Raw genomic sequence first — 25,553 nt, forward strand, 5'->3', positions numbered from 1 at the left:
ATTATATATCAGGGCTTAGTGTAGGAAGCTTGTTGAGTGAGTTAATGTTATTTATTTGCTAGAAATCATGGTGGAATCGGTGTAATTAATCCACTTTCACCATTGGGTTACAGTAATCGCGTAATTCATTTTGGGAGCAGGTTACATGCACATTTTTTTTTTTTTTTTTGAATAGACACTTTATAATTTACTTTGTGAGTGCATTAGGTTAAAGATTAAGACGGTGGAATATATAAAGTAGGCCTATAGTCACTACGTGTAAATATAGTATAATGAATACATGTATTTTTTCTAGAAGTAGGTATGCACTCAATACATTTTCCTTTAAATGTCAAATTTGTTGTAGATTTATAGCATAAGGTTTTTTTTTTTTTTTTTTTTTTTTTTTGATACAGATATGCTGTATGATGTATGATGAATAACGCTGGGATTCGAATCAACAACCTCCATTTTAGATACAGGTTTCTGTAAGGAAGCATTTTATGTTAATTCTTCTATTCCCCTGCATTGTAAGGAAGTATAATGTTTCTTATGTGACTAATTATCGAGTTTGTATTTCTGTATTTCTTGTATTTCTGTATTTCTGCATTTCTGTATTTCTTGAATCTGTGTTAGTAAGAAGATCCCTGTTAATGATCTAATTGATTAAAGTTTTGATTTGCTGTCTTACCAAAGTGTATTGATACAGACATATCTCTGAGGAGTTTTAAAAGCATGTGATTGGTTTTCAATAGAATGAGAAGTTTAGAATACTGTGCAAATACAATACAATACAATCAATACTGATCTGCATTTAGGGCAGTCGCCCAAGTGGCAGATTCCCTATCTGTTGCTTTCCTAGCCTTTTCCTAAATGATTTCAAAGAAATTGGAGATTTATTGAACATCTCCCTTGGTAAGTTATTCCAATCCCTAACTCCCCTTCCTATAAATGAATATTTGCCCCAGTTTGTCCTCTTGAATTCCAACTTTATCTTCATATTGTGATCTTTCCTACTTTTATAAACGCCATTCAAACTTATTCGTCTACTAATGTCATTCCACGCCATCTCTCCGCTGACAGCTTGGAACATACCACTGAGTCGAGCAGCTCTTCTTCTTTCTCTCAATTCTTCCCAACCCAAACATTGCAACATTTTTGTAACGCTACTCTTTTGTCGGAAATCACCCAGAACAAATCGAGCTGCTTTTCTTTGGATTTTTTCCAGTTCTTGAATCAGGTAATCCTGGTGAGGGTCCCATACACTGGAACCATACTCTAGTTGGGGTCTTACCAGAGACTTATATGCCCTCTCCTTTACATCCTTACTACAACCCCTAAACACCCTCATAACCATGTGCAGAGATCGGTACCCTTTATTTACAATCCCATTTATGTGTTTACCCCAATGAAGATCTTTCCTTAGATTAACACCTAGATACTTACAATGATCCCCAAAAGGAACTTTCACCCCATCAACGCAGTAATTAAAACTGAGAGGACTTTTCCTATTTGTAAAACTCACAACCTGACTTTTAACCCTGTTTATCAACATACCATTGCCTGCTGTCCATCTCACAACATTTTCGAGGTCACGTTGCAGTTGCTCACAATCTTGTAACTTATTTATCACTCTATAGAGAATAACATCATCCGCAAAAAGCCTTACCTCCGATTCCACTCCTTTACTCATATCATTTATATATATAAGAAAACATAAAGGTCCAATAATACTGTCTTGAGGAATTCCTCTCTTAATTATTACAGGGTCAGATAAAGCTTCACCTACTCTAATTCTCTGAGATCTATTTTCTAGAAATATAGCAACCCATTCAGTCACTCTTTTGTCTAGTCCAATTGCACTCATTTTTGCCAGTAGTCTCCCATGATCCACCCATCAAAGTCCTAGCGGAGTCACACAAGGAGGTTAAAAAGGAGCTTCTAGGTGAAAGGAAGGCTGGTGGGCGTGTTTTCCCATCTATCTTGGCTGTCACTTTGAAATGTACGGTTTAAGGAGTACAGGATTATGGTTTAAGACAGGCCCGTGACCAGAATCGTATTCTCTGTCACAAGGATTTCTAAAATGCATTATGTTCGTGTCATATAAAGATAAATTGTTCTGCCGTAGGGCAGGGTAATTAATTAATGAATTTAGCCGATAGGATCCGTTTGTAAATAAAATAGATAGGGTTTTTCTTTCAGCAACCCGCTACGATACCAGAAAACCCATGATTCGAATCCCGGCACATCCAACGTGGAATCGTTTGGGTTCCTTTGACCTGGACAGATATATTCATACAGCCAGTGTTTGAATGTGTATTTTTCTTTTAATTGTTTTCTTTGTGTTTCTTGACTGTTTATACAAGTGATTTGATTATGTGTTATAAGTAAATTCTGACTTTACTCACGTAATGATGTTGGGTTCGTATTTCACTGTCCTGAGTAGGGGACCACTCTATTATGTCTATAATTTTACTTTTTTTTTTTTGTGTATTAATTTTAAAGGAGGGGGATTAACCACTCAACCAGTTTCAAGTGTTTCCTTGTTTAGTTATAACTTGGTTCCCTGTGCTGAAGCGAATGTCATATAGGTTTCGCTGATGCATTCGTAATTACAGTGACTTGTTAGATACTATATTGGGGATGCATTTATCTGAGTAAGCATGGTTAACAATTATCTCATCTGAATATTAATATTATTTTGTTAATTTATGTATTTCGTAGTTACATGTTATCTTAAATATTATTTTATTTTGCCAAGGACAGTAAAATTTAGTTTGCTCCTATTGGAAAAATTTCATTTTGCCGTAGATAGTGCGCCCTGAATTTCCTCCACACCCTTAAGCCTGTAAGCTAGATATATATTTTAGATACGGACAATCCACCCCATGAGATCCAGTTGTTAAGATCAAGGGTGCGGAGAAGTGTGTTCGAATCCTGCACAGGCCCTGGGCGTTGCCACATTTGTTGTAATGGATACATGAATTTTGCTTTCACTGTGGCTTTGTATCCCAGGCCAGAAAGTGTTCAACCTCTCATCTTTAAATCTTTAGACACTGTGTCTAACCATCATCATCTTGGTCTCCTTCTACTTCTCTTACCCTCCATAACTCAGTCCATTATTCTCCTAGGTAACCTATCCTCCTCCATTCGCCTCACATGACCCCACCACTGAAGCTGGTTTATGCGTACAGCTTCATCCATTGAGTTCATTCCTAACTTAGCTTTTACCTCCCCATTCTGAGTACCCTCCTGTCGTTGTTCCCACCTGTTTGTACCAGCAATCATTCTCGCTACTTTCATGTCTGTTACTTCTAACTTATGAATAAGATACCCTGAGTCCACCCAGCTTTTGCTCCCGTAAAGCAAAGCTGATCTGAAAACAGACGGATGTAAAGACGATTTGGTCCGGGTGCTGACTTCCCTCTTACATAATACTGTTGATTGCAACTGCGAGCTCACTGCATTAGCTTTACTGCACCTTGATTCAATCTCACTTACTATATTACCATCCTGGGAAAACACACATCCTAAATACTTGAAATTATCTACCTGTTGCAGCTTTGTATCACCAATCTGACATTCATTTCTCTCAGATTTCTTACCTACTGACATCAATTTAGTCTTCAAAAGGCTAATTTTCATACCATATTCATTGCACCTATTTTCCAGTTGCAAGATATTAGAATGCAGGCTTTCGGCACAATCTGCCATTAAGACCAAGTTATCAGCATAGGCCAGACTGCTTACTACATTTCCACCTAACTGAATCCCTCCCTGCCACTTTATACCTTTCAGCAGATGATCCATATAAACTATGAACAACAAAGGTGAAAGATTTCAGCCTTGTCTAACCCCTGTAAGTACCCTGAACCAAGAACTCATTCTACCATCAATTCTCACTGCAGCCAAATTGTCAACAAAAATGCCTCTGATTGATTTCTAAAATGCATTATGTTCGTGTCATATAAAGATAAATTGTTCTGCCGTAGGTCAGGGTAATTAATTAATGAATTTAGCCGATAGGATCCATTTGTAAATAAAATAGATAGGGTTTTTCTTTCAGCAACCCGCTACGATACCAGAAAACCCATGATTCGAATCCCGGCACATCCAACGTGGAATCGTTCGGGTTCCTTTGACCTGGACAGATATATTCATACAGCCAGTGTCCCCCAGTATGTTGAACATCTTTTCCCTCGGTACCCTCTCATATGCTTTCTCTAGACCTACGAAACATGGTTAATATGTCTGATAAAGTACTAAACCAAAACTCAATACCCGTGCTAAAGAAAGGTTTCAACTTTGCTGTGGCACCGAGAAGAATCCCAGTAGAGAAGATTGTCTGTGGGGTAGAGCGTGCCATCAGAGATTTACCGTTAAACAAGGCGGAAGAAATCCGTCAAGATGTATCTTACGTGCTGAAAAAAATTAAGCCACCACGTCAAAACCTGACCAAAGGTGAACATCAACAGGGAAGACAGCTTCAAGTTATCAAATACATGGAGCCCTGTACTACAGAAATACATGAATAACACCACCATGGAACAGCAGGACGGACTTATGAAATGATTGACAGAGGGCGGTGAATCACAGCACAATGATCCTTGAGTCCAATTAGTGGGGTTGGCCATGGATAGTAAAGTCATGACTTCCTCGTTTCTTATAATTTCTTTGCTCACTGTCGGAAGCAGAACTTAACATGCCCTGATAAAGGCCAAAGCAATTTGGCTGAAAGCTTGGTTTCAATAAATACTTATAATGGCTTTTATCCAAGACTGATTGATTGATTGATTGATTGATTGATCGTCAATTTATTTATTTATTTATTTATTTATTTATTTATTTATTTATTTATTTATTTATTACTGATAATTTGATTCTGACAGCCTCTCTGTGGTCTGAAACCACACTGGTTTTCATCCAACTTCCTCTCAACAACTGATTGCACCCTCCCTTCCAAGATGCCAGTGAATACTTTGCCTGGTACACTAACCAATGAGATACCTTGATAGTTCTTGCAATCCTTCCTGTCCCCATGCTTATAGGTAGGTGCAATTACTGTTGTACAATCTAAAGGTACCATACCAACACTCCATGCTAATCTTATTATTCTATCAAGCCATTTCATCTCTGCCTTCCCACTATACTTCACCATTTCAGGTCTAATTTCATCTATTCCTGCTGCTTTGTGACAATGGAGTTTATTTACCATCCTTTCCACTTCCTCAAGCATAATTTCACTAACACCATTTTCCTCCTTCCCATGAGCTCCGTTGTTCATGACACCACCATGAAGATTTCCTTTTTGTCAAGAAGATTTTCAAAATATTCCCTCCACCTGTCCAGTAACTCCATGGGTTCTATTACGAGTTCACCTAAATGACCCAAAACACTGTTCATTTCCTTTTCCCTCCCTTCCTAAGATTTTTTATTACTGTCCAGAAAGGTTTCCCTGCTGCTTGACCTAACCTTTTCAGGTTATTACCAAAATCTTCCTATGACTTCTTTATGGATTCGGCAACTATTTGTCTTGCTCTGTTTCTTTCATCTGTGTACAATTCCCTGTCTGTATCAGCCCTTGTTTGGAGCCACTTCTGAGAAGCCTGCTTTTTACGTTTACAAGCTGCTCTCACTTCATCATTCCACCAAGATGTTCGCTTTTTCCCATCTTTACACACAGTTGTTCCCAGGCATTCCCTTGCTGTTGCTGCTACAGTTTTCCTGTATGCCACCCATTCTCTTTCTATATCCTGAACCTGCTTACTGTCCACTGTTCGGAATTTCCTACTAATTATATCCATGTACTTCTGCCTAATTTCCTTGTCATAGAGGTTTTCTATCCTTATTCGTTTACACATTTCACTTTCTCTCTCCTAAGCCTAGAGATAGTTCACTACAGATCAGTTAGTGGTCTGTTTCATCGAAAAATCCCCTCAAAACCCATACGTTATAAGTTAAAATCTTCATTTTTCCATATTGAACTGAGATTCACAACTGGAATTGAGGAAAAGTTCAACCTATTCAATTCTAAGTATGTTGTATAAGATATTTACAATATGTCATTTATTAGTTTAAAGTACCGATTTCGATGCATAATGTTATCTTCAGCTTGAAGTTACAAGATTGGCAAGATACATAACATATTACTGTGTACAATATACATGCAATGCAAAGTACAAGTAGTTACAATTTGATGTAATGCACTATAGGCATTATAGTCTAGTATGGTACATTGATGTTGTAGATTAAAAGTTGGTTAGTGAGAGTAAAAATCTTAATGTACATGATGATGAAATAAAATTAATGTCCACACTTCTGTCAATATCAATGGAGATATAAGAATAGATTCAGTATAATTTATGGTTGGCAAGGCCATCTGATATTTGTTTTTAGCTGGTACACCTTACGTTGGGTGGTTGAATGAGGTTGAATTTAAATTAAAGTTGTCTCAGCTCAATATAGATAGTGAAGCCTACATAGAAAGAAAAACTAGGTTAGTAAGCAGATTGCTTGAAGTAGGGATAAAGCAAATTCAAGGCCACATATGACAGAATATGAGGCTCACCTTGTTCAGTGTACTTGTTGCGAGTTGTGAGAAGAGGTGTGGACTGAGCGTGGATGGACGTGAGTGAGTTGGGTGTGTGGTAGAAGGTAGGTGGAAGGGCGGGAGAGGGGGAGAGGGGGAGAGGGTGGACGGGAGGAAGGAAGGGCAAGGGGTGGGAAGGCGTGGATTAAGACGGGTCAGGAGGATGGAGTGGTTGTGGTGTGCAGCGCAGGAGAGTGTTGTGCAGAGCGTAAAAGATTGATTTCTTATTCATGGATTTAATACCTCTAAAGACTTTAAGAAGTCGAAAAGAATGTTAGGTTTTTCTGATATTTCGTTGAGGTTTAGATTGGGAGTGAAAAATTGGTCTAAATGAATAAAACAGTTTTCTGTAACTTCGATCAAAGGACCTTTGTTTATGTTCTTACGAATTTCTAGATCTTGTTCTATGGTACTAAGATCACTCTAAGGATACGGCACAATGAAGTTATTCCAAAAGAATGGCAGGGATCACTTATTGACACAATGCATAAAGGAAGAGATAAGGAAGAACTTCAAAATTATCGTGGTATATCTCTTGTAAACATGCCCTACAAAATTCTGTCTTTTATTCTTTTACAGCATTTAAAACCAACTGCTGAAAATGTTATTGGGGACTATCAGAACAGTTTTCATAGTAACAGATACACTACGCAATACTAAAAAGAAGGTATAGAGGTTCCACCTTTTCAGTACACTGTTATCAAGTTGTACCGGTATTAAGTTACAATTCATTGCAGCCAATAAGAACAATGTCATCCACATATACAAGGACTTTATGCTGTCTGCCCAATATGATGCCAGCAAGTACAAGAGGTAATTTCCTGATAATCTTCTCCAGCGCAATGTTGAATAGAAGAAGAGATAGTGCATCCTCTTGTCTCAGTCCAGTTTTATTCTGGAAGGAACTTGATTTTCTGCCCTTGAGCAAAACACAGCTAATATTATCCTGTATACACAGTTTACACATGATAATTAATTTTATGGGAAAGCCAAACTCCATCATGATGTACCACAGCACTTCTCTATGGATTGAATCACATGCCCACACCTTATCATTAATAGTCTTAATTGCAAATATGTTGCCTGTAGTGTATCTAATTTAAAGTTAAAAAATTCATAATTGTTCCGTATTGAAGTGAGAATGGTAATGGTTCATGGTGTGAATTACTGTAGTCACGTCCTACTTTGTGAACCATGGGCAATGGCTGAGTGGCCTAGTAAGTGGTCCTGAGAGGTGGGATACAGTTGCTATGGAATGGGAGTGGGCATCTTGGACATATTCAGAGTCATGGCTCAGGCAGCTAGGGCTATACAATCCACTGGTGGTAATCATTCTCCACCATATTTAATAAGCTCAGCAGGAATGTTGTCACTACCTGAAGCTTTATTGTTGGCTCTGGTATTTGTTCTTCTGATGGGGAACTAGATGGTTAACCAATACAGGTTTCTGGATCAGCACACTTTAGCAAGGAATTGAAGAGTATTGCTTACAGTAATTTAATAATTTGTCCTGATCAGTAATAAAATTTCCAGACATCTCTCATAATACTAGATCTTGGTTGAAATCCTTTTTTAATAGTGTTGACAGTTGCATACATCTTGCACATGTTCCTGTTTCTGTAGTCATCTTGCATTAATAATAATTGTTCCGAGGTATCTGTGGAACAGCAGATGTGAAAGAAGGTGCGGGCTGGAATGGGTCTAACTACAAGTCTGAAAGATGAATTAAAAAGTTAAATAAAGGTTATATTTTCAATAGACAATTAAATTTAACAAATTTTTGCATAGAATTTGAAAACTTAACGAGTACAACAAGTCAACAGCTGTCCAATAATTGGGTACAAGACCAGAAAAGCAAGGATTTAGAGACAAATTAAAGATCTGGGCTTCAAGCCCCACCTTTTACAATCTCTGAGCACTCAGCTCACAACCATAAATTACCAAAGGGCAGAAAACCCCTCATTACATGGAGCACTTGCTCCCATCTAGTAATGACAAGCCTCCTAGAGGCACCTTTCCAAATAACAGAAAGAGCTGACCCGCTCTCAATCTTTCAAGCCCATTAAAGGCAATAACAGACTATTACACTTAACTGCCATCAAGGCACAATTTATAATGGAACAGGGGTATCTCGTACCCAATTTACTGGGTTTTCGCAAGAAGGAAAACAAAACGGGTTAAGTTAATGGCCCAAAATACAAAGATGAATGGAGGCGAGTACTTGCACTCCTATATGAAAGCTTGTTAAAACCTAAGTGGTGCTAGGCCAATTCAACTGGGGCTATTCCCACACTAGGGATGGGTGACTCATATAAGAAAATTTTAATACATTAGGAAAGAGAAGAAAATCGGTTATGAAAACGTAGTCACTTCAGATCAAAATGAAGGGGAGCTCGAGAGGGTAAAGCACTCTCTATCCCTGATTTACAGTTAAAGTAACATGAAAATTTTACATTGAAATGGTATAGGTTACATCAAGGACGGTTTCGTACCTTCCCCGAGGATTAAACTGCTGAGCTAGAAAGAAAATAAAGATATTAAACGGCCATTACCTTTTTGAAGGGCTGCTGACTGATGAAAGAGGTGCTTCCCGCCTCCTGCTATTCTTCCATACACTAAGCTAGATGTTGTACGAGTGGCGGAGAGACCAGAAAATCAGCAGCTTTTATACCCTCGCGGAAAATTCGAGACCTTTCATGAATAATTAAGACACACCCACATGCGTTTATTGGTTGGCTAAAAGTTACAAGTCAAAAATGAAGAAGAAACCTGTGTTTGGAGGGAAATTAATTACAGAAATTACTGATTGGGTAAATTCAAAACAGGCGGAAAGAAAGGATTAATATTGCCAACCCACCAATGAAAGAAGGAAATTTAGTAAAGACAACAACTTATGAATACAAAATATCTTCAAGAAAAGTTCCTTCACTTCACACCAGGGTGCATGATCATAGTTTTTGGTAGAGACATCTGTTAGAGAATGTCCACACTTCTTGATAATTAGTAAACAAAAACAATTCAAAATTAACACAGTGACATCTTCAGATAAACGGTTGAATTCATTCAGTTTAAAGTTCAGAGTTTCAGCTGTAGAGGAGTACTTTAAGGCGGAAAATTCAAATGTGCGGCATATAGGTGTACCAACCGGTACAACAATAATAATAATAATAATAATAATAATAATAATAATAATAATAATAATAATAATAATAATAATAATAATAATAATAATAATAATAATAATAATAATAATAAACAATAATAATAATTTTTTTTTTAAACGAGGGAAGTGTGGGAAATCTTACATTAGACACTTGTGAGGGTCTGCACTCCACAAGCATGTGAGATTCCTACTCACTAAAACCCTCACACCCTTTTCCCACGACGTATATCTCCGCCCCAGAACCGCTCTCGCATTACTTCAGGGCGGTGTCGTGCTAATTTCTCAGGTTTCTTCTTCCTTATTTCTCCTTACTGCCGTTCATGAACATTCATATCTCTCTTTTACTGACGCAGGATGCCTTTTACATATATTGCTATCTGATCCCAAGATTCTTGGTTTCGTAGCATCACTTGCACAATAGTTTCTGGCGTCAACTCTCCTTGCTCAGTATATAAACATCTTCTCTGAGCTGACCAATGATAGCATACCAAAAATGTGTGAAATACATCGTCTTTGTCATTACAATAAATACACGCCGAGTCGCTCACTCTACCTACTCGATGTAAAAATTTCTGGAAGTATCCGTGACCCGTCAATAGTTGCGTAATGTAAAAGTTAACCTCGCCATGAGCTCGGGCAACCCAATCAGCTAGGCGTGGTATCAGCCGCTTAGTCCATTTTCCTCGAGGATCTTCCTCCCATCTTTGCTGCCACCGCTCCATTCGTTGCCTATAAGCTAGCTCCTTAGCACACTTCTTTCCGAGCTCTCCTTGAGTTCGCCAGACTTCCTGTCTGCTTAAGGCAAGTAAATCAATCGGTGCTACCGCTGCTATCGTAAGGACCGCAGGTTCGGATACTGTGTGATATGCATTTGTAATACGCAAAGCTGATCTCCGCTGTACCGCAGCTATCCTTCGCCGGTATTTTTCAAACTTCAGAGATTCAGCCCAGACTTCGGCACCATATAGAAGTGTTGAGTGAACTATTGACATCAGAAGTCGTCGTTTGCTAGACTTCGGACCTTTAACGTTGCTCATTAATCTACTCAGCGCAATCGTTGTTTTCACCACCTTATCTGTCACCCGTTTGATATGATCCCAAAAAGTAAGTTTGGTATCAAGTGTCACTCCGAGGTACTTTATACTTCTAGATGTTTTGATTTCTGTTTTTTCAATATACTGTACATTAGGATGACGGTTGTGATCCTTTTTCTTGTCAAGAGAACAATCTCTGTTTTATGATCTGCCAACTGTAATCTGTTATTGGCCATCCAATCTTTCACCCATCGCATTACTTGATTTAGCTTAAACTGAGCCAACTCCAAATTTCGAGCAACTATCAAAACAGCTATATCATCAGCATAGCCCACTAGCATTGTGTCTTCTGGCATCTCTAACCTCAACAATCCATCATACACTATGTTCCACAGATTTGGGCCCCTTGTGCTGCACCAGCTCTGAGCCGCTTCACTCTCTGCCCATCTTCTGTGTGATATGCTAGAGTACGATCTTTCAAATAATTTCTCATTATGCGCATGAGATACTCCGGTAGTTTGAAAGTGTTTTGAAGAGCTTCAAATATGTCATTCCAACTTATCGAGTTGAAAGCGTTCTTAACATCCAGGATCACAAGGAGTGTCACTTTTCGAGAGTGATGATTACCCATTTGTGCCCTTTTAGCTGTATTCAACACTTCCCATACTGCATCGATTGTCGAATGACCTCCTCGAAAACCATGTTGACGATCAGAGAGGTCCCCAGCTAGTTGAACTGCTGAAAGTATTCTTGGCTGCAAAAGTTTCTCTAATCATTTACCAGCAGTATCCAGCATACATAAAGGCCTATAGCCCTCAGATTTTCCTTTCATTATTAAAACTAGCCGAGCTGTTTTCCAGCGAACACTGAACACCCCTGATAGCAGGCAGCTATTGTACATTTTCAGCAGTAATTGTGGACAGAAATCTGCTATCAGCTTTAATATCTCTGCTGGAATACTATCTGGTCCTGGGGCCTTTTTATTTCTAAGGGACCTAATCGCTCTCGTCAATTCTTCTCGTGTAAAAAGTGGCACATCATCTATGAAGTCATCACCATCATCATCATCATCAGCAGACCTCTCAGGATGATCTGGGAATAATGTATCCATCCACAATATCCTTAATTGCATCTGAGTCCATGATCGGGTTCGAGAAACTTCCAAGTTTCTTCATAACGACCTTGTTCCTAAACCCAACGGATCGTCATCCACTTCTTTAGCCATTTTCCACCATTTGTCGACTTTACTCTTTTTGATAGAATTTCTCAATTCTTTCTTCTCCGACTTATACTCAGCTGTGAGTGAGGTGTCTTCTTGGCTGACTCGTGCTCTCTGTGCCTTCTGTCTAAGATGCAGACAACGTCTTCTCTGATCAGCAATATATTTGGTCCACCAGTACACTGAACACTTCTTGTTTTGTGATGTTTTACGAGTCATGGAAAGATCACATGCTCTCCGAATAAGCTCCATGGTGAGCTCAACACACTTCTCAGCCGCTTCTCTTCCTTTTATAACAACATATTAGTTCTGTTATACTATCTATTTCATTTCTTAAGATAGCAAGAAATTTTTCTTTGTCCATACTTTCTATATTCCACTGCATTGGTTTATACAATGTAATATTAATCTGTGAAGTTTCAGGAAGAATACAAAAAGTAATGTACTGGCGATCACTTCCCATGTATTCTTCAATCACCCGCCAGTCATTGATATTCGACACAATGTCCTCAGATACAAAAGTCACGTCCAGTATGGTTCCTCTACAACCCGGTCGTCGAAAGGTTGGCACATTTCCAATATTAGTGACTGTCAAACCCAGCCTAGCGGCCATCTCCATAGTTCGGCGCCCTCTAGAGTCATACTGTGGCATACCCCATTCTAGTGCTTGGGCATTGAAATCACCAGCCATGATTAAACCGTTGTCAAAACCTTGTAATACGTCCTCTAGGCCATCCAGCTTAGTCTGAAATTCTAATACTGACTCATTTGGCGTAAAGTAACAGCTCACTAAAGTATATCTACCAGTGCGGACCCAAACAAAACCGTCTCCTCATCCTTGGTTTGATACTGGGCATCTACCCAAATCTGGTATCCAAATTGCAGCTGTCCCACAATTATCCATGAACCATCCTGGGTGCTCTCTGTCTTGATAAGGTTCACTGAGAAGAAATACGTCTACTCCTATCTCAAAGGTCATCTGCGTCAAAAGATCATTGGCAGTTCTACTCCTGTGCATATTTGCCTGAATAACCTTCATCATTTACTGCTAGTTTTAGCCTTTTTGAGAGCTTCACGAAACGCTGTGCAGGCTTTTGAGCCAAGTACACGACTTTGATTAGCTTTGTCAACGTTAATGTCTGTGCAAATAATAATAATAATAATAATAATAATAATAATAATAATAATAATAATAATAATAATAATAATAATAATATTTAAAAAATTTATTTCATCATCATATACATCAAGATTTTTTACTTTCACTCGCCAACTTTTAATATACAAAACTAATGTACCATACTAGACTATAATGCCTGTAGTGCATTACATCATTCCATCATAATATTATTAATGAATATAATTATATTATATTATTATTATAGGGGCTGCCTGGCCGAGGCGGTAAAGGCATGCTCGGTTTCTCCGGAAGGACGTGGGTTCGAATCCCCGTCAGGAAGTCGTCAAATTTAAGAAACAAGATTTCCACTTCCGGAGGTGCATATGGCTCTGAGGTTCACTCAGCCTACACCAAAAATGAGTACCAGGTTAATTCCTGGGGGCAAAGGTGGCCGGGCGTAGAGCTAACCACTCTATCCCATCATGTGCCGAGTTTAACAATGGTGGAAGCCTTTACCTTCCACTCCTCCAAGGACCTTCATGGCCTGTACGGAGGTGACTTTGCTTTGCTTTTATTATTATTATTATTATTATTATTATTATTATTATTATTATTATTCAGGATCTGTCTGCAGGTATTTTGATCTGATGGCATTTAGTCCGTTTTTGCATCGATTTCAATGTTCTATTTTAAACTAGATCTCTGTAGGGCAGTTAATTTTGTTGATTAAACACCAAATGTGTCAACATTGTGGAACATGGAGTGTCAAACAGACTTTTTTCTGCCCTGCAAAAATCTGACTGCCTCTGCCAGGTCTGAACACATGATATAGGAATCCAGAGGCTAGCACTCTACCACTGAACCATGGAGGGAAGTAACAAAACTGGTATGTCCCAACAGAAAGCCTCTGAAGCAAATCTTTCAGAGTGTAAAATGCTGGGGAAAATTATTGGCTATGTTCAATCTTTCCTTGTCATCCCTGCTAGCTATGAGGCTGGTGAAAATTGTTTCAAGGGACAAAATAATGGGATTACCAGTCCCTCCAAACACTGATCATAGGAAAAGGAGTAACTGATCCAACCCTTCAAAGCATGACATTATCAGCAGATCACAGGGAAAAACTGTGAAAGGCAGGAAAATTTAAGACTCTGTGGGCCTCCAGAACTTAATATTGTTGCTGGAGTCAAAAAAGTACAAGATATGACCTATGGTCATTGGATAGAAAAAGGAATATGGGGGAACCTTGCACAGTTAAGTGGGGAGCAATAGCCAACTCAGTGTGAATATTTTATGAATAAAGTTGTAGGGGGTCCACTCTCTGTAAAGTCATTTATTTTGCCATATTTTGATATGTTTATCCATTTTAGGTCACCTCAAGTTCATATCAGTAGTTTTTAGCTTGTCTGTCTGTCTGTCTGTCTGTCTGTCTGTCTGTCTGTCTGTCTGTCTGTCTGTCTGTCTGTCTGTCTGTCTGTCTGTCTGTCTGTCTGTCTGTCTGTCTGTCTGTCTGTCTGTCTGTCTGTCTATTCCACCATCACAAGTAAATGGCTGAATAGATCTCGACCAAACTTCATATTTAGAGTCTACTCATCCAGGAACAGGTTTTGATATGCATATCATTTAAAAATCACTGAACACACTGTGCATTTATTATTATTATTATTATTATTATTATTATTATTATTATTATTATTATTATTATTATTCCGAGATCCTGAGATCACCCTAAGAGGATTGATGATGAGGACAAAAAGGACATAGATAACATATCACTTTTTTCATTAGAAGAATTGATGAAAGTGATTAGGTCCCCTAGAAATAAAAAGGCTCTAGGATCAGATGGCATTCCAGCAGAGATACTACAGATGATAACAGAATTATGTCCACAGCTGCTGCCGAAAAGGTACAACTAGCTGACATTGGTGGATAGGGGGTAGGGTGGGGGGGAATTTTAGTGTGTTCATTGGAAAATAGCTGACTAGTCTAAATAAGCAAAGGGAAATCTGGGGTCTATAGGCCTTCTAAGACTTTCCCAGCAGTATCCAGCACACATAAAGAGATTTATATTATAGACATGATAATCTTTTGGGGTTTTGCTGCATAGAAGAAGTAAATTATGGGAATCATCAATCTCATATTCAGACAATGAGAAACATTTGACTGCAGTTTTGTTTCAGTGACTCTTCATAATTTTTTAAAGAAGCTGATGGAAATTTTAATACAGTATGTGGCAAAACAAACTGTACTGAAATTACAAACATGTTCTAAACATTGAGATATGTCATTAAAACTTGCAAGGTCATGACAAGAAGTATCTAACTGCATCAGTATAGCATGTGTTAAAAATATTCACCCTCAATTTCTCGTGCAATGTTTCTAACAGTCCTGTAGATAGTCGAACATCATAATGAACAATAAGGACAAGAAAATTATTGTATTTTCTCTCATAATTCAGGACAGGCTGAAAATCCATTTTTCAGTCAGTTTGCCTACCTAGAAATGTTCCCAAATTATGAGAGAAGATGCAGTCATTTTCTGTATTCATCAACAGGTTCAACAAACTGAAGGAATGTTATGAACAATGCAAGAGATGTGAAGTGAAAGTGCATGCTTTGAACATATGCTGTACTGACAGTTAAATATATGTTGCCATTATCACCTTGCATGTTATGACATATTTTGGTGTTGAGAGCATGTTTATAATATTAGTACTGTTTGTTTTACTGCATACTGTATGACCCATTCAGTAGTTTGTCAGTTAAAGGTGCATATCATTACATAGTCACTTTAGCACTAATCAAGTATTCTTGGCAGACATATTTGTTAAGAAAATATTATCAGCATAGAGAATGATGCTTTCTCTTCTTGGGAACTGAAACTTTCTGTATCAGTTGACTTAATAGAATAAATTTTAACTGCATCTTATAAACAGCAGAAAGTTTTTTCTAGATCAATTTTTTTTACTGTTGATGCAGAAACTACAGTAATCCTATATCATGAATCTTTAAATGATTTTTTAGGACAAAAAAGTTGAAGATTTCTATTTTTATGATCTACCCCCACCCCACCTCCCTTTAAGAGAAATGGAATGTTTGAGATTATTATCATCTGTCTTATTCCTTACCAACAAATTCCAATTGATATATTTCATGTTCTACCATACTCAAAAAACCTTCAAGCCATAATTTCTTACTTCTCTTCGATCTCCACAATTCTCTGTCATTGCTTGCTTGTTTAGATCATGCATTGTTCCGATAATCTAGCTGTTCTGGTGATCTGGCTTAGCCTCCTTTTGGGACTCGTTCCCATGGCCTTTGTTGCTTAGTTTTGGCCTGGATGACCAGCTTTTCTGTATTTACTTGTCCTTTCCTCATCACATAGCCAAAATATTTCAGTTAAGAGAGCTGAATCTGGTCTGAAAGTCTCCTTTAAATTAAAATTTCATTAAGGATGGAGTGATTTGTGTGGTGAACAATCCATGGAATTCTCAACATCATCTTCCAGCATCCAGTTGCATCAATCTTATTTGTTTCCTTTCTCAATGTCCAACTCTTCTTCTTCACCCCCATTATCCCTTATTAGGAGTTGGGTGCCATGACCATTCTCTTCCATTTTGTTCCATCTGTTGTATGACCTTTGGTCAATCTTTTAGCCAGCATGTCATTCCATAGGTCTCGCAGTCTGATCCATTGTATTCCTCTAGGTCTGGTACCATGGAATTGGTGCATTTATCTCAGACCACATTACGTGGCTGTACCACCTCTGACTGTACTGTCTCATAATCTCTGTTATTATATCTCTTATTGTTATTGTCTTCAGTTCTGCCAAATTTCTGATATCATTGCTTCTTCTCCCTTCCTTCAAAGAGATTCCTGTTCCCCACCATAACATTCTCATTTCTGTCCTGTCTAACTCCTCCTCTTCCTTCCTCAAAGACTATGTCTCTGCCCCATATACTTTAACTTTAATTGGAGTGGCATCCTTCCATCACAGACTATTCCTGCCATCTCCTTCCACTAATTCCCACCAGCTTAAAGCTTTCATGGACTTCTTGTTAACATCCAACTGTTTGGTCAGTCTCCACACCCAGGTACTTGAGGTGTTCCATTTGCTTCAGTAGACTCTCCTTCTTGTCTAAAATAATGATGTCATCTCTTCCTCTCTTGCTGATCACCATCACCTCTATCTTCATTTTACACAACTTCATTTTACACAATTTAAGCCACCCTTCTCCAAGGTTTTTCATTTTACACAATTTAAGCCACCCTTCTCCAAGGTTTTTTGCTAAGTGACTAACCTTCCCTGCAGTTCTTCTTCTGTATCTGTCACAAAAAATATATTACCTGCAAACAAGAGTATACAGCTACTCCCTGCACGATATAGATGTGGATTCCCATAGAGAACCTGAAATATTTGTCCCAAATGAATAAATTTATAATACCAATATAAATGGTCTGTTATTGGATATTATAAATTTTCCATCTAACTCATACCTGGCTGCCAGCATTTCACCCCTGTGTGCTAAGTTGGGCTCATCAGTTGGTACATAGCACACCCACCAAGACACATGGCTAGTGCATACCGAGAAGGCCAAATGATTTGTTATGGTATGATTGACTCAGGAGCAAAGTTTTATGACCACATCCCCTTGCTTACACCAACCCTCCATGGGAATTTCAAGTCTGCTCCTAACCTGGAGAACAGATACCCTTGTAACCACCCCTGGAGTACAGATGCTACCTGATAGGTTTCAGAAATATTTCCTCCTCTGAGGGACTATCACCCTCCCAAGAGGGTTCCAAAACCGTTGGCCCTCTTAGGGTATCAGTTTATTTTCCACTGCCCGACACTCGGCATTGAGTCGTTGGCTGTATGGTCTAATCCATTACCATAGCAGGTCACCTGGCCAGACGTTCAGTGTCCACAACTCTCATCCATACACTAACATAGGAAATTCCAGGCAGTTTACCAATGAAATTGAAATAATAAGTAAGGTAGTTCATCCTATTCAATACAAATAAATATGAAATGTAGTATTACATTCCTAATTAATTAAAAGCAGAAGCGGTACCGATTTCGACCCTAATCTGGGTCATCATCAGCCAAATAAAATGCGAAGATAAATAAGAAATTAAAGAGTGAGTCTTTCACAAAAACAGTTGAAGAGGCAAAATATGTTAATGGGGATTGGCACTGTGCAATTTTAAACCGTAAAATCTAGAAGAAGTAGAAAGTCAATTTACCAGTCATATTTTCAGGTTCTCAGTGTTTTCAGATTCTCAGAAATCTGTTGGCCATTCCAAAGTCTTATAAATTTAGCCAGGTTAAACCATCATTTTATATCTTCTCATTATGACCTGGAATTTATCTGAGATCCAAGATAAATACAGTATATTCACTGACAAATTGATCTATCAGCTTTAGTTTTTGGTGGTTGTGATTCTGCCAGTCCACTATCATTATTTTTGTTTTTGAGTTTTTTAGTTCTAAACCGAGGTTCTGGCTCTCCTTTTCAATTTAATGAACGGTTTCAAATAATTCTTGGCTGTTTGCTAATAAAGCTGTATCATCAGCAATGAACTATTGTTAATTTTTAATGTTACCTACTTTTAAAAATTTCAACCAAATCAGAAGTTTTAGTCAAGCATTCACACTATTAGATTTTAAAAACAAATGAAGCCAGTATTATATGAGATTGAGATAACTAATGGCAGGATAGCTGAATATTGAAGTTATGTTTAATGGTCTAGGCTTGCTGGTGAACGTGGCTTCATTGTGTGTCCTGAACTCACCACCAATGAACACAAGTAGTATTACGGTGTACCTGCAAGCTTTGGCCATATCTGATATTGGAGCACTACTCTTCAATGTTACCATGGGAATCCTACGAGCCCACATCCAGGAAGTAAATGACCTTTATTTGGTAAGTAATTCCCTTATTATAGCAAACTAATATTATTGAAATATTACCAGATAGACCAGGTGATTATAGTCATATGGAAGGAAAAAAAAAAAAAAAAAGGAGAAAGAAAGAAAGAAAGAAAGAAAGAAAGAAAGAAAGAAAGAAAGAAAGAAAGAAAGAAAGAAAAAGGAGATATGATGAAAATACATTAAAGCCTAAGTCTTACAAAGTATGTTTAATATCTTTGAACAGAGCTATTGCAAGGGGTTGGTACCATAAAACAGAGTAACCTAGGCCACTTTTTCATATATTTTTAAAATTTAAACATGGAATATTCCCTGAATATTTCTGAAAAAATTAATATAAGTTCTGCCATGGTTTTTCTTCTTTGTTATGTATGTACATAATAGTAAATATAATTCAGTAATGAATTATGATTATCGAAAAAGCAGCCGGAGTTACCCCTTGTTTTGGAGTAACTTCAGCCACCATATAAATAACTCAAAAAATGAAGTTTCCTCCGACTTAGTCTTTCTTCGGCCACCATGAGCATTTTTAAAACTTGTAGAACACCCGATATCAATAATCAGCAAACAAATTAAAACAATTCATGGTAAAACAGACGTACCGGTATAGTGATCAAATTTACAAGATATTTCCCAACAACTCACATTTTCCACAAAGAAGGAACAAGTTTATTTAACTTAAGCCTACAAGCATTGAATGATATAAAAAAATATGTATTAAATTATGTAACTATTTTTAATGGATGATAGATAATCAAGATAGCAAAATCATATTCTCTTGAGTCTAGCCTAACTAGATTGTCCTCACAATACACTGGCTTTTACATTAAAAAATATCTGGGCTGTCAATTAAGCTCTTGAATTTGTATCGCCCGCATCTGACTGGGTCATGAACTTCCAATTTCCTCACAGTATCATCATTCTGTACTTCACATTCATGATCACTAACTGGGAAAGTGGTGTATACATCCTTTCCAGCTTTCTTCTTCAAAAACTTCACTACCGACTGCTTTCCAGTTTTTTCAACTTCTCCAACATAAAATCGCTGAATTTTGTCCTTGGAAAGTTTCACAAGTACGAAGTTTCCTAATTCATAATTATCAGTCCCATCTATTTGCATTTCCAAACTTGCTGTCTTGCCTTCAGTAGAAATTGTCGCTCCTAGGCTGCAAAGTTCATCAATTTCTTCAAGCTGTTCCTGTTCATCTTGGTGTTGCTCTGATAGGTGGTTTGTGGTTACACTTCATCCAGGTCTCGCATTCAGTCATTTTACTTTGAATCTGGAATTATTCTTCTCTCCTAATCGAGATGTCTTCAGGAGATACATGAATGATTCGCTCCATGACTTTTCCGAACTCTGATTATTGGTAAAGTCAGAGAAAAATGTCCTGCAGCTTTGAAGCCAGACTTCAGGCTAGCTTTCAACCTTTCATCCTCTATATCCTCCAGGGATGCCTTGAAAACTCTGGGAAATTCTGTTTTAGGTAGGCTTCCTCTATTCTTATTCTTCCATTTGTTTAGTTGTTTCCTCTAAGACATTTTAAGTGGATGGAAAAGTGCAAAATCCAGTGGCTGTGTTAGATGAGTTGAATTTGGTAGCAGGAGGACAAACGATATACTGTATTGTTGTTCTCACACTCTGATCACTTCCATTGACAGATGGCTAGACAGGTTGCCGCCTATTATTAGTTCTTGAGATAGGCAGACATATTGTAGAAAACCATTCCTCGAAAATGGTCATATCAAATCAACCACTTTCATTTCTGTTATAATGTGCACCAGTATCACCTCCTTCCATCCAGCCTGGGTACAAATGTTTGGCTCGATAGAGCACACATGGGGACAACAACTCTCCTGAGTCTGTTCCAACCAACATGACAGAAGTACCACTCTTTGATGAGTCGGTAATCCTCTCACAGGGTGTTTACTTCCTCTTTTTACAATCACATTAACTTTACCCGCATCAACTACAAAATTAGTTTCATCGTAGTTTACAATGTTTTCTGGAGGAACTCTGTCCAGTGATGTTTCTAAGTTGTCAAAGTTCCACTAGTTTCTACTGATCCTACAGAGGCTCTAGCATGTTCGATATTTTCCTCAAGGCAAAACGATAAATCTCGATGTCTATCAAAAGAAGATTTTAGCCAGGCTGCACCAGGCACATATCTTTGAAGATGGAAATTGTTTTTCCCTGTCTGTCTAGATAATCCTTCACCACAATTCTGATGTCTCCAGGTGTTAACAGATATCCCCATACAGCACACATAGTAAGTCCATGAATGAGGTTGGTTTCTTCCTGAAAACAAATATCAGAGATAATAGGTAAATAAAAAATCTTGGTTAGCAATACCTCGAGGGTAGTGAATGTTGATAGAGTACTCTATTGTGCGCGTATTTTAGTTGTTGCAAGTGATTCATCTTTTATAGTATAGGGGGAAAGATAAAATCAGTGTTGCCATGCATCAGTGGCCGAAATGACTCCATTTTATGGTAATAGCCCATGAACTTTTTCATCAGAGAAGTGCTAGAGTCGAAAATGAGAAAAGCCATTCAGGAAGCAGATACATATATACATATAAGCATCAAAGCAAACCTCAGCTGAAGGAATGCATGGATGTCCTATTTTTCCCGTGTGCTTCTTGTTCAGCTTGTCTTGCAGGGTCAATCATGGCTTTCCAAATCATTTTTGTGCCTTTTTTTATCTCTTCTAATGTTTGTTTAGGTAAACAGGATTGTAATTACAATACCACGTGGCCGCCTAAAACTTTCTTGTATCTTCTTGGCATGGCCAAAGTTACCCTGGAAGAGGACAACTTTTATCACAAAACTATTCCATGAAAAACCTATTTGAATAAAATGTATCATATTCAGTTGATTGGTTACCAGACATACTTACTTTCTAACACCATAAACCACTGGAGTAGAGAATCAGATGCTGGGGCTGGAGAATAGTTTGTTTTCCAATGTTACCCAACAAGACAATATTCGGTGCTGCGAAACAAATCACTTGACTCAACAATGAGGTCGCGAACTAGTGAATGTTGATAGAGCACTCTATTGTGCGCATATTTTAGTTGTTGCAAGTGATTCATCTTTTATAGTATAGGGGGAAAGATAAAATCAGTGTTGCCATGCATCAGTGGCCGAAATGACTCCATTTTATGGTAATAGCCCATGAACTTTTCACCAGAGAAGTGCTAGAGTCGAAAATGAGAAAAGCCATTCAGGAAACATTCAAATGCCAAAGCTACAAAGACTGCTGCTATTGAATTTTTATACCAGGTTCTAAAATTAATCATCACTTAAATTAAAAGTGTTTTAAATAATGAACCAAACAGGAACCTTGCTTCACTGAGAATCTGCCTGAAAACATTGCAACAGTAACAAAACCACTGTGGTAAAATTTGCTTACTGTAAATAATAATAATAATAATAATAATAATAATAATAATAATAATAATTGTTCCGAGGTATCTGTGGAACAGCAGAGGTGAAAGAAGGTGCGGGCTGGAATAGGTCTCAACTACCAAATTAAAGTTAATTTAAAACTTTAACAAAGGTTATATTTTCTTTTCAAAATCAACAAATAACAAAAGTGTAACAGGTACCAAGTAGCAAATCAACAAATTAAGAAATTATAGATTACAGTCGTTACAAGTTTTGGGCTTCGAGCCCCGTTTTACATTCCTTGAGCCCTCAGCTCACAACCCCAAATTACCAAAGGGCAGAAAACCCCTTCATACCAAGGAGCACTTGCCCCTACTTACAATGTTAAGCCTCCTAGAGGTACGCAGAGATCAAATTAGGAAAGAGCAGTCCCGCTCTCAATTTTACAAGCCTATCAAAGGCCACAACAAACTTCACTCCTAACTGCCCTCAAGGCACACATACAGTGAAACAGGGGTATCTTGTACCCAACCTACAGGACCTTCACATGAAGAAAACAAAACACTGGGTTAATTAAATGGCCCAAAATACCAAATTGAAAGGAGGCGAAAACATGCACTCCTACACAAAGTTATTAAAACCTAAGATGCACTAGGCTGATCATACAGAGGCTAATCACAAGCTAGGGAGGTGACATGTATGAGAAAACTTTAATATTTTGAGGAAGAGAAAAAAAAACGGTTATGAGAACGTAGTCACCTCAATTTCCAAAAGAAGGGGAGTTCGAGAGGGTAAAGCACTCTCTATCCCTGCTTTACAGCAAAAGAAATTTATATGTTTTACATAGACAGAAGAGAATTTACATTTTAAAAGGTAGATTACATACTAAAGGTTTCGAACCTTCCCCGAGAGTTAAACTGCTGAGCTAGCAAGAACTGAAGATGTTAACAGTCCATTACCTTGTAGATGAACTGCTGCTTGAAGAAAGAGGCGCTTCCCGCCCCCTGCTACATATTCACACGCTAAGAGAGATGTTACTGAAGTGGCCCCGAGACAAGAAAATCAGCAGTTTATATACCCTCGTGGAACATTCGAGACCTTTCAAGAATGAGTAGACACACCCCCTCACCTTTATTGGATAGCTTAGAGCAACATATCTATGTCGGAGAAGACATACATGATTGGTTGGAAATAAATGAAAGAAATTTGGGACTGGCTAAATTCAAAACAGGTGGAAAGAAAGGATTTATATTGCCAACCCACAAACCACAGAACAAAATATAGTAAAAACAAAACTTATGAATTCGAAATTTCTTCAAGAAAGTTCATTCCATCGCACAAGAGTGCGTAATCATAGTTTTTAGTAGAGACATCTGGTAGAGAACGTCCACACTTCTTGATCAGTTACCCACCAAACACATCAAAATTCACACAGAGCCATCTTCGGAGAAACTGGTGAGTTAATACAGTTTGTTAAAGTTCAGGCTTTCTCCTGTAGAGGAGTTTCAATTGGCGCAATATTTGAATTAGCGGCATGGAGGTGTACCGCCCGGTACAACAACAACAACAACAACAACAACAACAACAACAATAATAATAATAATAATAATAATAATAATAATAATAATAATAATAATAATAATAATAATATACATGAAGCAGATACATAAGATGATGTTACAAGATTGTGAGAGACTGCAAAAAAGGCCTCAACAGTATTGTGAGATGGACAGCAAGTAGTGGTATGATAGGAAACGGAGTGAAAAGTCAGGCTGTATGTTTCACAAAGAGGAAAAGTCCGCTCAGTTTTAATTATTGCATTGATGGGCTGGACATTCCTCATGGGGATCACTGTACGTACCTTATAATTTATAATTTCGTGTGGCTATTTCTAGCTGAGTGCAGCCCTTGTAAGGCAGACCATCTGATGAGGGTGGGCGGCATCTGCCATGTGTAGGTAACTGCGTGTCATTGTGGTGGAGGATAGCGTTATGTGTGGTGTGTGAGTTGCAGGGATATTGGGGACAGCGCAAACACCCAGCCCCCAAGCCACTGGAATTAACCAATGAAGGTTAAAATCCCTGACCCGACCAGGAATCGAACCCAGGACCCTCTGAACCGAAGGCCAGTACGCTGACCATTCGGCCAACGAGTCGGACTGTACGTACCTTGGTGTTAATATAAGGGAAGATCCTCATTGAGGTAATTACATAAATGGGGTTGTTAATAAAGGTTACAGATTTCTTTATATGGTTATGAGGGTATTTTGGGGTTGTGTAAGGGTGTGGTAAGACCCTGGTAAGACCCCAATTAGAGTATGGTTCCAGGATTACTTGGTTCAAGAACTGGAATAGATCCAAGGGAAAGCAGCACGATTTGTTCTGGATGATTTCAGACAAATTAGTAGTGTTACAATAGTCTTGCAAACTTTGGGCTATTGGAAACGGTGTCTGTTGCCTGTACAAATGTGAATGCTGCAGAAATTACAACTCTTTATATTCTCCTGTCTTTGTAAGTATTCTATCAACAAACCTAGTAATATTTAAATAAGAAAGAGTATATTATTTCTTATGTCTCCCAACCCAAAATCGAAACATAGTAAAACTTAATCTACAACATGTAATCTACCAAATGCCTATGGAACTACTTAATGTGAAATCTAAATAAACATTGCTAATCTTAATTACTACAAATAAACACTAAACACCAATATTTATAGAAGTAACTAAATAGATCACTCACACATAAAATTAACTGAATTTCAATAAGTATTAACTACTTTATCAGTACAGAAACATGAACTATACAGAAACCACAAAAGAATAAATTAATGCAAAACATAAATAAATGTTACTAATCTTAATTACTACAAATAAACACTAAACGCCAATTTATAAAACTAACTGAATGGATCATTCACACACAAAATTAACTAAATGTCAATAAATATGAACTACTTTATCAGTACAGAAACATGAAATATACAGACACTGCAGAAAGAATAAATAGTACTTTCTGCAGAACAAATGCAGAGAAACCAGAATAAATTTATTCTGACTTAAGTATAGACCAGACTCTTTAGAGAGGAGGAGAGAGAATTCTAATTTCATATAGAAAGGAATATGAAATGGAAC

The 25,553-nt window shown here is 37.8% G+C and overlaps 1 protein-coding gene across 8 annotated transcripts in view; it reads left to right on the forward strand.

The window, feature by feature from the left end:
- LOC136866367 (cysteinyl leukotriene receptor 2) overlaps nucleotides 1-25,553 on the forward strand; it is a 244,753-nt gene that overhangs the window by 153,716 nt on the left and 65,484 nt on the right. For all 8 annotated transcript variants that reach the window (XM_067143243.2, XM_067143244.2, XM_067143246.2 and 5 more), the window contains exon 4: nucleotides 18,855-19,027. In XM_067143243.2, coding sequence (XP_066999344.2) covers nucleotides 18,855-19,027 — 173 coding nt within the window. The remainder of the gene's footprint in view (nucleotides 1-18,854; nucleotides 19,028-25,553) is intronic.

This window comes from Anabrus simplex, chromosome 3 (assembly GCF_040414725.1).
Source record: "Anabrus simplex isolate iqAnaSimp1 chromosome 3, ASM4041472v1, whole genome shotgun sequence".
NCBI classification, from domain to species: Eukaryota; Metazoa; Arthropoda; class Insecta; order Orthoptera; family Tettigoniidae; genus Anabrus; species Anabrus simplex.